The sequence below is a fragment of the Anopheles gambiae genome, chromosome 2 (assembly GCF_943734735.2).
Source record: "Anopheles gambiae chromosome 2, idAnoGambNW_F1_1, whole genome shotgun sequence".
In the NCBI taxonomy this organism is placed as follows: Eukaryota; Metazoa; Arthropoda; class Insecta; order Diptera; family Culicidae; genus Anopheles; species Anopheles gambiae.
In genome coordinates, this window is record NC_064601.1 from 116,895,971 (window position 1) to 116,911,136 (window position 15,166).

The 15,166-nt window shown below is 50.9% G+C and overlaps 4 protein-coding genes across 4 annotated transcripts; 2 read left to right on the forward strand and 2 right to left on the reverse strand.

Moving 5' to 3' along the window:
* Nucleotides 1–380: 380 nt before the first annotated feature.
* On the reverse strand, nucleotides 381–7,517 carry LOC1269629 (ubiquitin carboxyl-terminal hydrolase 43). The gene is made up of 6 exons (XM_061645662.1): nucleotides 5,666–7,517; nucleotides 4,902–5,162; nucleotides 4,673–4,807; nucleotides 4,408–4,542; nucleotides 1,553–4,330; nucleotides 381–1,480 (listed from the first exon to the last, which is right to left on the reverse strand). The coding sequence occupies exons 1-6, from the start codon at nucleotides 6,074–6,076 to the stop codon at nucleotides 1,430–1,432; spliced, it is 3,771 nt and encodes a 1,256-aa protein (XP_061501646.1). The 5' UTR covers nucleotides 6,077–7,517; the 3' UTR covers nucleotides 381–1,429.
* A 109-nt stretch (nucleotides 7,518–7,626) lies between these two features.
* LOC1269628 (monocarboxylate transporter 12) lies at nucleotides 7,627–10,364 on the forward strand. The gene is made up of 4 exons (XM_308271.5): nucleotides 7,627–8,823; nucleotides 8,889–9,362; nucleotides 9,441–9,719; nucleotides 9,792–10,364. The coding sequence occupies exons 1-4, from the start codon at nucleotides 8,752–8,754 to the stop codon at nucleotides 10,275–10,277; spliced, it is 1,311 nt and encodes a 436-aa protein (XP_308271.4). The 5' UTR covers nucleotides 7,627–8,751; the 3' UTR covers nucleotides 10,278–10,364.
* Nucleotides 10,365–10,496: 132 nt separating this feature from the next.
* Nucleotides 10,497–12,341, forward strand: LOC3290400 (otefin). Its single transcript, XM_564636.3, has one exon. The coding sequence runs from the start codon at nucleotides 10,665–10,667 to the stop codon at nucleotides 12,078–12,080; it is 1,416 nt and encodes a 471-aa protein (XP_564636.2). The 5' UTR covers nucleotides 10,497–10,664; the 3' UTR covers nucleotides 12,081–12,341.
* On the reverse strand, nucleotides 12,328–15,097 carry LOC1269625 (xyloside xylosyltransferase 1). Its single transcript, XM_308268.4, has one exon. The coding sequence runs from the start codon at nucleotides 14,654–14,656 to the stop codon at nucleotides 13,388–13,390; it is 1,269 nt and encodes a 422-aa protein (XP_308268.4). The 5' UTR covers nucleotides 14,657–15,097; the 3' UTR covers nucleotides 12,328–13,387.
* Nucleotides 15,098–15,166: the final 69 nt, after the last annotated feature.

Here is a 15,166-nt window from a genome sequence, read left to right on the forward strand (position 1 = left end):
CCTCTGGTTGGTTGTGATCTTCGTCGCTCACTCGTGTTTCGCGCGCACTCAACAGTTGAATAGTGGTGGTAGTAGTAGTAGCAGCAGTAGTAATAGATGTAGTAGTAATAGTAATTAGTTTTGTTTTTTGTTTCAATTTTTGCAAATTCCCTGTTGAGGAGAAAAAACCCGACTATGTGGCCATGAAGGGGGCACACCAACGTTACTGTAAATCGTAATATACGTGTTTTGGAGGGTATATTATCATGAGAAACAACACACGAATTGCGCGCACGATCGGATCGGGAAATTCAGGATACGTGGGGGAGAAGTGGTTTCTTCGGGAAGGGGGAAAAGGGGAAGGGGATGGTTTCGTTGTTGTCCTCAAAAAACTGGATCCATTTTTGTTTTGCAATTTAATTTGTATGGTTTTTCTACCGTCGGTTTTTCTCTATCATCTACTATCTCACACATACACAGACATGCTTTCGAAGCGCTGGTTTGGTGATGTTTCCTAGTTTTTTTTGTTTTGTTTTGCCTATGAAGAAATACAAATACTTTCTCGTGTATGATCTTTTGTTTTGTTTTCAGAAAATGAGTATGAATCTAACCTACGATCGCATCAATCTTATCTTAGGCCCGGTTCCTTCGGTTCCTACTTGTTTCTTGTTTTCTTGTTTTGAATAAATATCACTTTCTTCCCATCCCACCCACCCACACACACACTCGACGGGTGCTCAGAGACGTGCCGTGGTTCAATAGATCCGACGACCAGCAAGCTGCACGAACGAACACACAACCCATATGCAAACGCAAAAAAAAACAAATCAAACCACACTATGCCATTAATTGACCCGTTCTTTCACTCCCGGGCGCGAGTGTGAACGCGCGTGTTCGATTCGATCACTACGAAAAAAACGCATAGGATCTTTTCACACGCTTCCCGATGCTGCCTGACGCCTAATACACACACACACACACACACACAAACAAAGCATTAATAATAATAATAATCATAATAATAGCAGCTCCGCGAGTCGAGGAATCGTGGTGGTGCCCAGCATATGGTGAATTTAAGGAATGTGCGATTTGCGGCAATCATATTGCGCGCTCACTTCACATCTTTTTTTCGTTTCGTTTTGTTTTGTTTTGCACACAGACAGACATGTGTGGGCTCAAATACTATCGCAAAACAAAGGACAATACATTAAAGGGGTACACACTAACATAACATGACAGAGTACAACGTAATAAAAATGGTGCAAAATAAAACATACAAAACACGCTAGCAATAATAAAATAATAAAAAAGAGATAATAATAGTTCAACAAAACACTCAAACACGCACGCACACAAACGCATCTTCTCCTCTTTGTGTCCATTTACAATTAGGGAATACTACTTTCGCCTTCAACAAGCCCGACCGGTTTAGCGACTTTTAATTGGCCGATTAATTCTTCGGCGAGACAGTTATCAGCTTATGTGGCGTAACCGGGGAAATCTGAAACAATAAGGAACGATAAAACGAAATTAATAAACTGAGCATAAATTGCTCGCCCGCACGCATACATACCCACAATGCTCGACTTCCGCTACCCGGGGGAAGCAAGTCGTCTGGATCGTCATCGTCGTCCAGCACCACACGATCGACCAGCCCATGGTTCTGCTGGTCGATAAACAGCAGCGTGTCCTTGCTGCACGTGTTTGCACCACGGATCAGTGAAACGGCGTCTCCCGCATCGATCACGCTCTTGTACGTGGTGAAGGACGACGGTCGATGGTGCATCAGCTCGGACATGTTTTCCCGCCACAGAATGTCCTGAAATTGCTGCGAGGAAGGGAGCGAAAAGCGACCACCACCGTTGGTGGGCACCGATCCCGTTGCCAGACCGAGCTTCTGCTCCACCCGGTCGTGCTTGTCGCTGCGAAGCGGAAGTTTCCCCTTCGTTGACTCACTACCACCATCGTCCGCCGATTTGGACAGCGTGTCCTTTCTCGACGACTGCTCCTCTGCCGCTACCTTGTTAGTGGGGCTCGGGGCAGCGGCGGCGCTTCTACCGGTGGCATTGTTAACGTTCGGCGTTTCCGAAGATTGTTTGGTCGCTGCTTCATCAATACCTTGCTTCTTTGATTCTTTGGCTTCGGGGGTTGCGATGATGAGTTCTTGCTTTTCCGTTGGCACAACAGCTGACGATGATAATGAAGGTAATGAAGATTGCTGATCACTTTTTACCGCAGTGACGTTGCTGACTACATCTCGTTTGGGCATTTCGTTTGATTCGCTACAAGCTTCCACCGCTTCTGGGGCGACCACACGACCAGACAAGACGTCCGCCGTGTCTGTGACGAGCTTTTCGGCGCGACTTTTCTCGTTCGCCGAAGATACCGACATCACCTCGACGTTGCTATCCTTTGCTTGTGTGGAATCACGATCGGGCGATTTTGCCGGTGCAGAATCGGGGGAAATACTGGCCGTGGTTTCTGCCGCGGAGCTCGAGGTCGGAGCTGCAGAAGACGGGGTTGGAGCTGTCGGAGCGACCGTCTCGATTGTGGGAACAGCCACTGGCAGCGGTTTGACTGCTGCTGCCGTCGTCGGAACTGGTTGCACTTTCTTGTTCCGTTCCAGCGTTGCCGTCGCTGCGGCGCTGGCCGGTGCTGGTGGGACAATAATTTTCGAGACCCAATGATCCCCGGAACTGGAGCTAGAGCTGCCGGAACACTCGCCCGACCCGTCCGACGGTAGCTTTCGTCTTTGGTAGAACAGTAGGTAAGCCTCGTTGTTGATGATTTCCTCGTCGATGCGATCGTTCGGCACGTGCGAGACACGCTGGTCGTCGAAGCGGTACCATTGGCCGTCGTACGGATTCTTGCAGGCCGCCGTATAGTGCCCCGTCTCTAGAGTGTCGCCCTGGTGGTAGCACACGGCGTACAGGTCGTACCGGTTGTCCATCGCAAGCTGGCGACGGCCGGTTCCGCCGCCTCCGCCTACTCCCGCCAGCATGGAATGTGTTTGATTGGAATGGGCACTTCGCATTATTTTGCGCCACGGACTCCAGTTGTCCGTATCGGTGTATCCCGCCGTACCCTGCGACCGGTCCAGTGTGTTTTGGTGGCTTTGCGCGGAGGTGTGGTGGTTGGATGCCTGGGACGGGTGCGACGATTGCTGGTGCGCGGAGGGGTCGCGCGCTAGATGCGGCGTCATGTCGAAACCGTGCAGCGGAAACTTTACCAAATTCGTCAGCTTTGCTGCCTGCGTGCTGGCACGAAGTTGCTGCTGCCGGAAGCGCTTCAGATGTATCACCATTATGTCTGGTAGGGACCAGAGCCCGAGCGTTTTCACCACCGGCAGGTACTCCTGACAGTGCGGACACTTCCAGGCATTGTCCTGGCCGAGCGTTTCCGCCTTGGTGTAATGTTCGAAGCATTGCTCGAGCGTTAGGGCCGAGCTGGCCGGGATTTTCTCCCTCATCTGGCTGACGCTTTCGTGCTCGACGAACGGATCGCCCATGTCGTTGAAGAATCGTTCCGGTTCCGTCCACTCGAGCAGCAGCTTAACGTGGGCCGGCCCTGCATCCGTTGGCAGCACCGACAGCGCCAGATCGATCATCTCCGTAAACAGTGGATGCTCGACCGTGGCCTCCAGGTAGGTATCCGCATCGCAGGATGGGTCCTGCAGGCGCATGCGGAACAGGCTTTGAGCCGGCGTGGCGAACGTAAACACTTCCGATCGCAAAATGTTCGACATCTCCTTTAGCAGCAGCTTCTGCAGCTCGCTGTAGGATACGTCTCGGTTCACCACCAAACAGAACGGCGTACCGAAGCGCTTCACATGCCCACCAAAGTCCCGCTTTCCGTTGCACAGGCAGAGCACAATCTTGGTCCCGCTGGCCGCCTCCTGGCCACTGCCGGCAGGCGGACATTCGATACAGTACAGTGGATCGTTTTCGCGCACCGACGACATGAGATGCGAGTCGCAGAACACGCGACTGAAACCCGACTCGCAAATTTCGGTCAGTATCATCCGATCGAGCGCAATGCCCGTATCCGCGTGCAGCTGTTCGCGCAGCGCCAGCACGGGCGAACCGTGCGGAATGCCCAAACCGAGCTTAACCTGCTTCGGTTGCTGCGAGGAGTAGATCACCTTCACCAGCACGGGCTGTTGGGACAGCTGTGGCAGTGGCACCGACAGACAGTAGAACGGGTCGAACGTGTTGCTCTGCTTGCCGCACGTCGGGCAGGACAGCGAGGAGCGAAACTGGGCCTGGAACACGGCCTGCACGAACGAGTTGTTGCAGCGCACATAGTTGGCCAGCGTTTCGGCCGCGATCACCTCATCGGAACGGCCATTATTCTGCAACGGTAAGAAAAGGAAAGGGCGTTTCCATGAATGCACTTTGGACCGGGAACAGCCTCCTATGACTGTCTTACCTTGATCGCTTTGTACTTTCGCTTCGTTGCCGTGTTCAAATCTTCGTGCACCTTGTCCAGCAGCCAGAAAAGAAACTCCTGTGCGTCGTGCTGGGTAGAGCTGCGGAACTGACTGCCATATCGATCGACCACAGCCTGATAGGAACGGGTGGGTAAGGGTGAAAAGGTGATCAGAAAACAGACAAAACAGACGAAACCAACCAACCGTTAAATTTGAAACACTTTCTACCCGACCCCGGGAGCTTTCCGGGAGGCTTCTTCTTACCTTAAAATTTGAACTATAGTCCGGGGCGTCTTTGCACGTCCACAGCGATTTTAGCACCAGAGCAAGCTGTTCCGTCAGCTCACCCTTCGTACCAAACTTTTTGGCATTAATTTTGTTGCGTCGTTTTAGATCGGCCTGCAATGGATGGATGAATGAACAAGAGGCAGTAATTAATAGACCACCCCCATTGCTACCGTGTTGCCACACACCGCCACCTCCCCTCCCATACCTTGTAAAGATCCAAAACGAAATATTGTGCCAGTATGTCCGTGTGGCTGAGACACTGCAAGACGGCGTTCATGAAGCAAGTGTTGCCGTGGTTCCGCAACCCTATCACACCCGGCACAGTGTCCGGCGGCCAGACAAAGTTCCCGCCTCCTCCTCCTCCTCCTCCTCCTCCTTCTCCTGCTGCTGCGCCACCTCCCCCTCGTACCGTGCCATTGAGGGTGGACGTTTGGGACGATTGTACCTTGTCGAATTTATGATTGCCCTAGAAAAATGGAAGCATTATTAGTCGCGCAGTTGTATGGTTCGGGTGTACCCTCGCGTCATCATGCTGCTGATGGTCATCAAACACATGTGAGAGCATTGCGGGAGGGGCGAGCGAGCGGGCTGTTTCATCAACGCCGGCCCCACGAACGGTATGGGGGTAGCAATGGTAACGGTGCACGTGAACCATCTCCAACCTTCCTCGCGCGCCTGATTGAATGATTGAGAGCAATCAGTGGAGAAGAAGGTCAATTATTTTTTCAGCGAGCGAGTGCACAAACCGTCGAGCGCACTCCACTGCTGGCCAGGAATGTGTGGGGAAGAGTGAGTTCGGCACCCTCATCATGCATGTGATCTCACACACGTCCGGTACATCCTGGAGATATATTTGCAGGGGTTGGGAGGAGATGGTTCACCGCTCGTTGCTACATCACACACGCCCGATCGACCAAAAATAATAAAAAAAAAAAAAATAAACCATTGGATGCGTGTTTGGCCACTTACCACCGTACGGTTGACATAAGTCATCTGTTGTGCAATGCGATTGATAAACTTTTTCACTGATAATCGGCGGAAGATCTTCTTCTCACTGCCGTTCCCATTGCCCGTTGCTCCGGTGCCTTCCCCACCACCACCACCGCTGGATGCCGTCGTAGTGGTCGATTTCTTCTGATTGTTGCTGTTGGTTAACCTCGAATCGCAGCGCGATTCGTCATCTTTCTCGCCCGTAGCGGCAGTACCGTTGCCATTGCCAACCGCTTTAGCAGGCGGGTTACTACTTCCTCGCGAACCTTGAAATGGATTGCGCGGCATTGAAAATGCTCGCTTCAACTTGCTGCTCGCTCCGCCAGCACTGCCACCCGTGGCGGCGACCCGGGCCGACGCCGCGACATCCAGCGTATTATGTTTCTCCATTTCTTTTCACTTTTTACCGGGACCACCACCACCCCCTAACGCACCGAACAGCACCAACACACGTTTTCCGTCTTACGCAAAACCACCCGCTTCCTTTCCCCGTTATTATCGCAAGGTGCACACAGACACACGGTATCTCTGTCTAGGCCTTCCGGTCCGTCCCTTCTGCTTGGCGGAAGATAGCACGCGCTACTACACAAAAAAACAACTCTCACACACACGCAGCGCGCAGGCAGGCACGTTTAGAATGGTGCGATTGGCGACACCATGACCTCGCATAGCAGCCTGTCGACACCAGTTGTGTTACGTGAAGTATGAAAACATTCGTTCGCGGTGCTTTGGCGGGTCACACCATCGCCCCACAGTGCCACCCCAGCACACACACACGCACAGTGGTTGACCACGGGAGTTGCAAATCAACCGTACCGATGAGCGGGGGCTCGCGCGCGATAGAGAAAGAAAGAACGAATCAGAAGAGGGGTGAAGGAGAAGAAAAAAATCACTCACACGAAGAAACTACACGCGCGAAAGCCAAACGATTGGGGAAGAGGGGACGATGAAAGTGACTCAAGTGGCTTATTAAATTCCACTCTCTAACACACCACCCCACACACACACACACACGCACACGCACGAAATTTCACGCCTGCTATGCTTTACCACCGCGCACGAGAATTGGCAAGCGCTGGGACTGTTTCACACGGGGCGGTGATGGAAGTTTCCTCTCCTCCACACGGCACATCTGCATCAGCATGTTAATTTACACACGGTGTCGTATGCGCGATATCTCGCGTATCCGTCTGCCTGCACAAGCGAGCAACAATTACTTATGGCGAATCATCATCATTTCGAGCGCGTGTCGTCATTGTCCTTCACTTTTCGTGATTCCGGTCTGCTCCGCTCACTGCTGTAGCGGCGGTACTGCCTAGCCTGTAGGTCACGGTCTTCTTCCGGGACGACGTGTGCAGATTCAATGCTTCACCACAGGAAAAGTTTGTGGGGGTGGGGCGGGCGTGCGACTGGCAGGAATGTTCCAGCTTTCTAACCGAAGGGTTGTTTCTCTCTTCCGCAAAGCGAATACAACAGCGTTCGGGCGAACACACCCAGACAGGGCACTCCAGGAGCAGCAGAAGCCTAAAATGTTAGCTTTGTCCGCAATAAAACGATTTCTTTTCCACGGCGAAAACAATCTCAGCGCGTCTGAATCCACAGCAAGCAGGGAATGATGCCACACGGTGTGTGTGGGTTTTTCCAGAGGATAGATGCTTTTTCTCTGTTTTGTCACTTTTCTCCACATCAACACCGTTTCATTTACACACAGCAGAGTCTTTCTACAATGTACGACACGAAATTTTAGCTAAAATTACAACATTTTTACACTTTCTGACTTTCGTCTGTTTTGTTGATGAGATGCCATCCATCTATTTCACGAAAACGCTTAAAATCGGGTACGTCCATCGCGTGATTTTGCTTCGCCACAGTGACAGCTGTCAGCCGTATCGCTTGCGTGTCCGTTGTGGACTGTCATCGGCAAATAATTGAAAGTTTTTATTTTCATTTCTTTTTCATTAAAATCTTACGACTGGTTGATATTTCTACCATTTCTCCGTTCTATTAAATTTGATTGAAAATAAAAGCAGATTTCCATCCACTTTGTTCCATTTCACCAATGTCGCAGCTACTGTGGTTCAACCTCTTGGTTTGCTCCTGTCTGAATCGCTTTGGTTTATTCCATACTGTTCGACAAAGTTTTCGACCGTTGCTTTCGATCGAATCCATTTCCATCGTGTCCCAAACCTATTGTTTCAAAAGCATGAAACTTTTAATCCCAGATCTTGTTTTACGAAATCACTAAGATGAAATTTTATATGAACTGTAATTATCTAGTAATTCCACACTTTTGTTTTTGTGGAAACTTACGATGATTTCCGTAATCCTCTATTGACTAGTTTCTATAGCATAGCTCAATGTCTTGAATTCCAATAAAGAACGATAAATCTCGACCAATCTGCTAAAACAATCGTCAATTGATGCCCATTCCGAAGTCATTCCGGATACATGGCAACAAAAATTCAAAAAGAATACGTTCTCAAATCCAAAAGTTCAATGAACGGAGCTACTGTATGCATTTTTGCTTATCTGACTACCGGTATGCCATGGCATGATCGCGCTCTTTTTTCGATGGTTTGCTACAAAACAAAAGCACATCAACCGTTACTACGAGACGGGCGTGATTGCCCAGGCGGGTCATACACGCTTTTCCCTTACCTTTGGCATCCGTTGCAACATCAACACTGCTGCTGCTTGATAATTCACACGCTGCACTCACGTAGATAGGCGACGATAGGATAGGGATAGGGATTTCTCGTTCGTTTTTTTTCTATCTCCCACCCACAGCAGTGTTGGTTGTGAGGAGGAGAGCAAGCGATATCGTACCGGAGATTCGGGCGTATGTTTGCGGACAGCTGAGATAAAATCCATCCCCTTATGTCCACACAGTCGGTAATGTAAGCAGTAGACCGAAGCGTGCAATGAATCAGTGCGCGAGATCATGTCCCAGGAACCGGACATGGCAGTGGTGCTGTGTGAAGTTATCAAATAGTGCGCGCGTTCAGCTTCAGCGTGATTCGGAGGTTTTAATCTACTACCGCACAGTAAAATAAAGCACGTTTGACATGCGAGCCTCCCGTGTCCCACCGGATGGTGGCTTTGGGTGGGTTGTAGTGGCCGGTTGTGCACTGGTGAATGTACGTCTCGTAGCTGGCGGACACCAGTACCAGCACCATCGTCTAAGCCGTCTTATAATCCACAGGTGTTCAATCAATCGTTGGTCTCTGTGTTTGGGCTCATGTTTGCGGACTACCTCGCCAGTCTCGGAGAGCACGCCTTTGGGGCGGCGCTGGTGATGAACGTGATGAACATTTCGCTCAACTTTTCCGGCCTCATTACCGGGCCCATTATCAAACACTTCAATCCAAGAAAGGCCGCTATTCTGGGTAGTCTGCTGACGGGCACTGCGCTCTCGCTATGTTCGTACAGTACCAAACTGTGGCAGATTGTGCTATCGTACAGTGTGACCTTTGGATTTGGACTGGGGCTAATACAGTCGTCCACGTTCGTTGCCCTCAACTCCTACTTTCGTCATCGCAAGGGACGAGCGGTGGGCTTTGCGCTGGCAGGAACCGGCATTGGTCAGATTCTGATGCCGCTGCTCGTGCAGTATCTTCTGAGCAACTTTAACTTTAGAGACACAACTCTTATCATCGGTGGACTAGCGTTTAATGGAGTAAGGGAGGGGGTGGCCCTTTTGGGGTGTAATGATCCAATACATTCAGTGTTTCGATGCATCACCGTTTGTTTGCAGGTGGTTGGTGCCAGCTTACTCCAGCCCGTAGAATGGCACCTGAAGGATAGTGTGGCGGGAGATGATAGGGAGAGCCAACCACTGCTGGCTATGGATAAGCCGAGCTCACATGCCAATGGAACTTCTTGCAAGAAAGCATCTTGCGGTTGGTCAAAACTAGCTGCCTTGATGGATTTTGCCATTCTCAAGCAGGTTTCGTTTTTGAACTTGATCGTTGGTCTTGGACTAGCGTACACAGCGTCGACAAGTTTCTCTTTATTTTTTCCTTACTTTCTACAGGTAAGTTACCTAAAAACATGTTGAAAAATGTTGCAAACACTTACATTTATGATATTTACCCGTCTCCACTAGAAATCTGCCAATCTAACCATGCTCGAAGCGGCCAACTGCATGTCGGTGCTTTCTACGACTGATCTCATCACGAGGATAACCGTCCCGGCGTTTGTGGATAGGATGGAGTTTTCCCACCGTACCACGTTTCTGCTAGCCGGAATCTGCCTGGTGGTGGCACGCTCTGTTATGGCCGAAATGCGCTCCCTGGTGCCGCTCATGGTCACGTCCGCCTTTTACGGTATCTTCCGCTCGATCACGATCGTCAATCAGAACCTGACGGTGGCGGAATATTGCGGCGAGAGAAAGATCGAAAAGATGCTCCCCAATGCGCTTGGGTTTAATATGGTAACGAAGGGCATACTGGTGCTGACCCTTGGGCAAATCCTTGGCTGGTTTGCTGACTTTACCGGCAGCTACTCGTTGAACTTGCACGCCCAGAACCTACTGCTCGTAACGACCTGCGTGCTGTGGTTGTGCGAAATGTACTTTAAAGACGATAACTAACCTGTGGCAGACCTCTTACTAGTCGTTTAAATTTGTTAATTTGATGATAAGCATAGAAAATACAAATTCGCGGACGTTTGCACTTGACTTGACTTGTTGTTGTTTGGATTTCGAAAACGTTCGCTAAGAACAGGATGCGGTACTGTAAACACGTCGATGACAGTTTCGCATGGCACGCTTTATCCGGGATTTTCAAATTTCAAATAACCGTGCCTTTCGCAAAGGCAGCATCATCCCGAATAAGCGGGCTACCGCCACAGCGCCACAGTGAATGTAAACAGGGGGAAAACAAGACGAAAGTGTGTTTTTTGTCCGTAATCGGTATCGAAATATCTGTGTTAAAAGTAGTTTGTCTGTTCGTTTTTGGGTGTGCATCTAACGCGCAACATGGCAGATAATTTCGATGATATGTCCAACGATCAGCTGCGGCTGAAGCTGCTCGAGTTCGGCTTGTCCAACATGCCGGTCACAAGCACGACGCGAAAGGTGCTGATCAAAAAGCTACGAAATCACATCTCCACCAACGGAGGAGGCGGAGGCGCTGGGAAGGCACGGCGTGAGACAATCCACCTTACAAAGTACTCTTCCGACGAGGATAGTGAGCCCGTCAGCAGCCAACCCGCTGGCACGAAGAAAACCGCCGTGACCGCGAAAAAGGAGCACACAAATCGTCGAGCTACGATTGCTAGCGCTGGGACCGCAGCAGCATCAACGAAACTGCCCAAATTCATTTCTGCATCACAACCGACACCGAAGGTCTCCGAAACATTGCCACCGGAGCCGGGATCTGCGTCGAAGCGTCGATCGGGAAGAGTTACCCCGGTAAAGGATAAGGATGTTGCATCATCCGCAGCGTCCACGAAAGCAGCACCGAAAGTACCGGCAATACTGGAGGACTCGGACGACGATATGGTTCCGCTGACACAGTTGACCCAGCGTGAGCGCAAATCGAAGAGCCCTTCGCTGTCTCGCGCTGAGATGCTGACTACGTCCTACATACATCAGATAGAGGTGGCCGCCCCGAAGGTTCCGGAACCAATCGAGGAAGAGATGGAGGTGGACGTACCGGAAATGGGGAAGAACGAGCAGGACATGGATGTAATCGTGCTGGATGATGAAGAGGATAGCGATCTTGCCTCGGTTTCGATGCCACCGCCACAGCAACCACCGAAACCAGCGCCAGTGAAAGAGTCCTACAGCCAAACGACATCCGAGACGCGTCGCACATTTACCACCGCCACCACGATGACCGATAGCCGGAAGGGTAAGGAGGAGCGCGTCTTTGCTGAACCGGCCCCGCTGAAGTACGGCACGACGGAACGAACCCTGCCGAAGCCTACCTTTGCATCACCATCGATCCGCAGCAGCATGTCCTCGGCGGTACGTGAAGAAACCGGTCCAAAGTACGACCCAACCGATTCTCCGTATTTAAGCGAGTTCACCAAGCGTCTGTCCCGCTTGCGTGCGGAAGCAGTCCAGCAGCCCGGTGGTGTTTCGCGCGAATCTCCCTCCAGACGGACAATGTTTGAAGGGTCTACTACTACCTCGTCGCTGCGATCAACGTACGCGCCACGTGAGGAATACGAAGCTTCATCGTCCTCCCGGTACCGAGCTGGACGACAAACGATGGCTCCGACGGTGTCTACGGCAAGTCGTAGGACAGCAACCGAGACGAGCGGTGTGCGCAGCTCCATGCGGCAGGAGCTGCTGGCACTCGATCGGAAGTACTCGATCCGGAAGATCTTCTACAGCCTCATCATCGTATTGGTGGTCATTTTCCTGTTTGTATTCTTCTTTCTGTAAACTCACATATGTATGCGTTTGTAATTGTTCCACTTTGATTCCCTTTGAAGCCATTTTTAGCCAACTGCATTTCCTAGCTTGGAAACCTAGTAATACTCTCTTCGACACGGACAGTAACGTTCGTGGGTCAATTTTAAAAAGCTAAAATTTGTACACGAGGCTTCGTGGCCCCATCCCACCACCTACACAAGCATGGTAGGTTTCTTTTTGTTTTTTTTGTTCTTTTGGTCGAATAAACGATATAATATCAAAAAGGGAAAATTGTTTGTTTTTATTATTTTACGCCTTTCACTCCTCTCCATCAAACAACATGATCAATTCACATGTGTCTGTGTGTGTGTACTATTGGTTGCACGCGCGCAAAGACGATTGTATCGTCCAGCAGCGGAGTAGGCTGGATGTAAAGTGGATCTTGTGTGGACACTGTTGGCCCCCATTTGCTCCTATATTCGCGATTTTTTGTTCGATTGCTACTATCGTGTTTCGTGATAATAAGTAAACGGTACGTAGAGATTTCGGTTTTTCGTTAGTAACGTGGGTTGTTTTTTCGTTTGTTTAGTTGCAGTGGTTCTTCAAATCCTTTTCGTACGACCCTAACCTAATTTGATTTCTTATTTTTTTCGTTCACCCCTCTCAAAATGCAAGGTTTTGAATAGTTAAAACCAAGACGCTCAATTCCCTCGCAGGCGCTCCACGCACGCACCGTTGCTACTTGCTATAAATGTATACTAGCCGCGCACTAATATTAGAAGCTAATAGTAAGGAAGTTTGCAACAAATTAAAAAATCGCTCTTTGTAACTAGAAACTAGCATAACTTTTCTTAAAACACAATGTCACACAACACAGTAATTATTGCACGGGACGGGGGGGAGAAAGTTAGGACAGGTGTAGTTTTTCTTAAAAACTCATCTTCCAACTGGACAATTGGCCGGACATACCCATATCGTTGAACGACCGGTCGAGACGCGTTATGGAAGAGCTCGTTAAAACAAAGGTACTAGTTTAGGACAGAACAACAGAAAAATGCACTTCATCCGCCAACGGCCACCGCAAGGTACGTCCGTATGTGTCGTACCCTGGAGGCGTGAATGAAACAGACACGTGGTTCCGCACTGAGATCGGTATAACTCATTCTACACTACACCTTACACGCTAAATATGGCCAACGAAACAAACGCTAGTATGGAATGTTTAAAAACAAACTAAACCGATGGACACTGGGTACTGGAATGTACGAACACATACAATCGGAGGACTCGAATAGAGATAGAGAGAGATAGATAGATTGAGAGTGATTCGGCGTAGCCTACTCCGGGGCCCGCGTGTTGCAGTTGCCATGGTAGATCTTCACCGTCCCTTCGCAGTGGAAGTAACTGTCGAAGATGTCGCTGTATCCATGCTCCCGCCACCACGTGCAGAGCTGCCGGTTCCAGACACAATCCAGCCGATAGATTAGCCCGGGAAACTCGAACCCCATCAGTGTGTAAAAGTCCTGATCGCCCAGATGGCCCTGGAAGGAGTACTTCTCCGCCATGTTCTTCACGGTGGACTCCTTGATGATTTCCTCGTAAATTCGCGACCGTCGAATTCGATCCAGGTGCAGCATAACGACGCCCGAATTCAGCCCCGGATAGCCATGGTGTCGGGGTTCGGATGCGGGCGCTTTCTTGCCTCGCGGCACATCTTTCCCCAACGGTTGTATGTCCGTTGCCGCTGGCACCTTGTCCAGGTAGTACGGGCTGCCGAAGCTGGTTTGCGGATTGTTCATCCGGTACCGGGACAGCACGTGCCGATAGACGGGCGTCAGCTCGGGCGCCAACCCAAACAGCTGGTCCGGTGCGAACTGGTCGAACTGATCGAACAGCTCCTTGACAGACGCCCGGAACACGACGTCACAGTCGATCAGGATCGCCCGGCGCATGTTCCGATCGACGATCCGGTGCAGCCCAAGCGACAGCAGAAATAAGGCATCGCTGTAGTAGCTGCCGGACCGGTAGTTGAACAGTGGCATCATGCCATGCACGATGTCGCTGATTTTCTCCGCACAGTCCCGCACGTCGTACAGCGTGTAGAATGCGGTGCGGTGAAATCGTTCGATCTGCTGCTTGATCAGCTCCTCCGCCGACCGCTCGCTCTGCTCGTCCGTGATCACGTGCAGGTGCAGCTCGATCGTGCTGTACTTGAGCAGGCTGCGCAGGAACAGCTCCAGCTGGCTGTGCAGGATCATGTTTTGGCTTTCCTTCGTGTAGATCAGGAAGATGTTATACTCGGTATCGTTCGTGCCCTTCGAGACGTACTTGACGCGCTTCAGCTTGCTGGCTGCCGCCGCCGCCGACTGCGATGCGTCACCGGTACCATCCTCCCCGACTCCCGCCGTGCCGTTCCGGTGCTTGCCCTCATGGTGCTGATGATGGTGCGGGTGCTGGTTCCGGTGCACTAGGGCGGCCGCCGCCGCCAACCGCTCCGGCACATCCTTCTGCACCAGGTGCCGATTGAAGACGCTACTGTTCGCGTAGATGAACAGCAGAAAGCCGCTGGCCACGATAAACACCAGCAGCGCCTTGTTCATGCCCATCAGACCGATCCGTGGCAGTGCGAGCCACCAGCGCCACCACCGTCGACGTCGTTGCCACCAATCGATGAGAGCCAGAGCTTGCCCGTTGCGTTCCCCCAATCACGCGTCAGCGCCACTGTGCTCCACTGTGTTTACGCTGCTCGCACGTCCCCAGGACACGGACCTAGTTTCATAATCAGAGCTCGGAGATGGCGTGGCCTCCTTTTGCTAGCGGGATCCTTTTTCCTCCAGGTACGAGCCAAGCACACACACTCACACACACACAGACGCACGCCGTATCCTAGAAGCACTTGAGCATTATACGACTCGGGCGCGGAATATCTCCTCCACCGTGAGATGATTGCAAATTACAGACCTTTCCAGTGCGATTCAGTGTTCTGTTTGCAGCCCTCGCATTATCCTTTTTTCTGCACTCGATGACATTTCGCGGGGGCTTTCCACCCTTAAGGCTGCGCTCTGGCACCAATCGAACACGACATCCGACTCGAACAAAACCATATAATCATATGG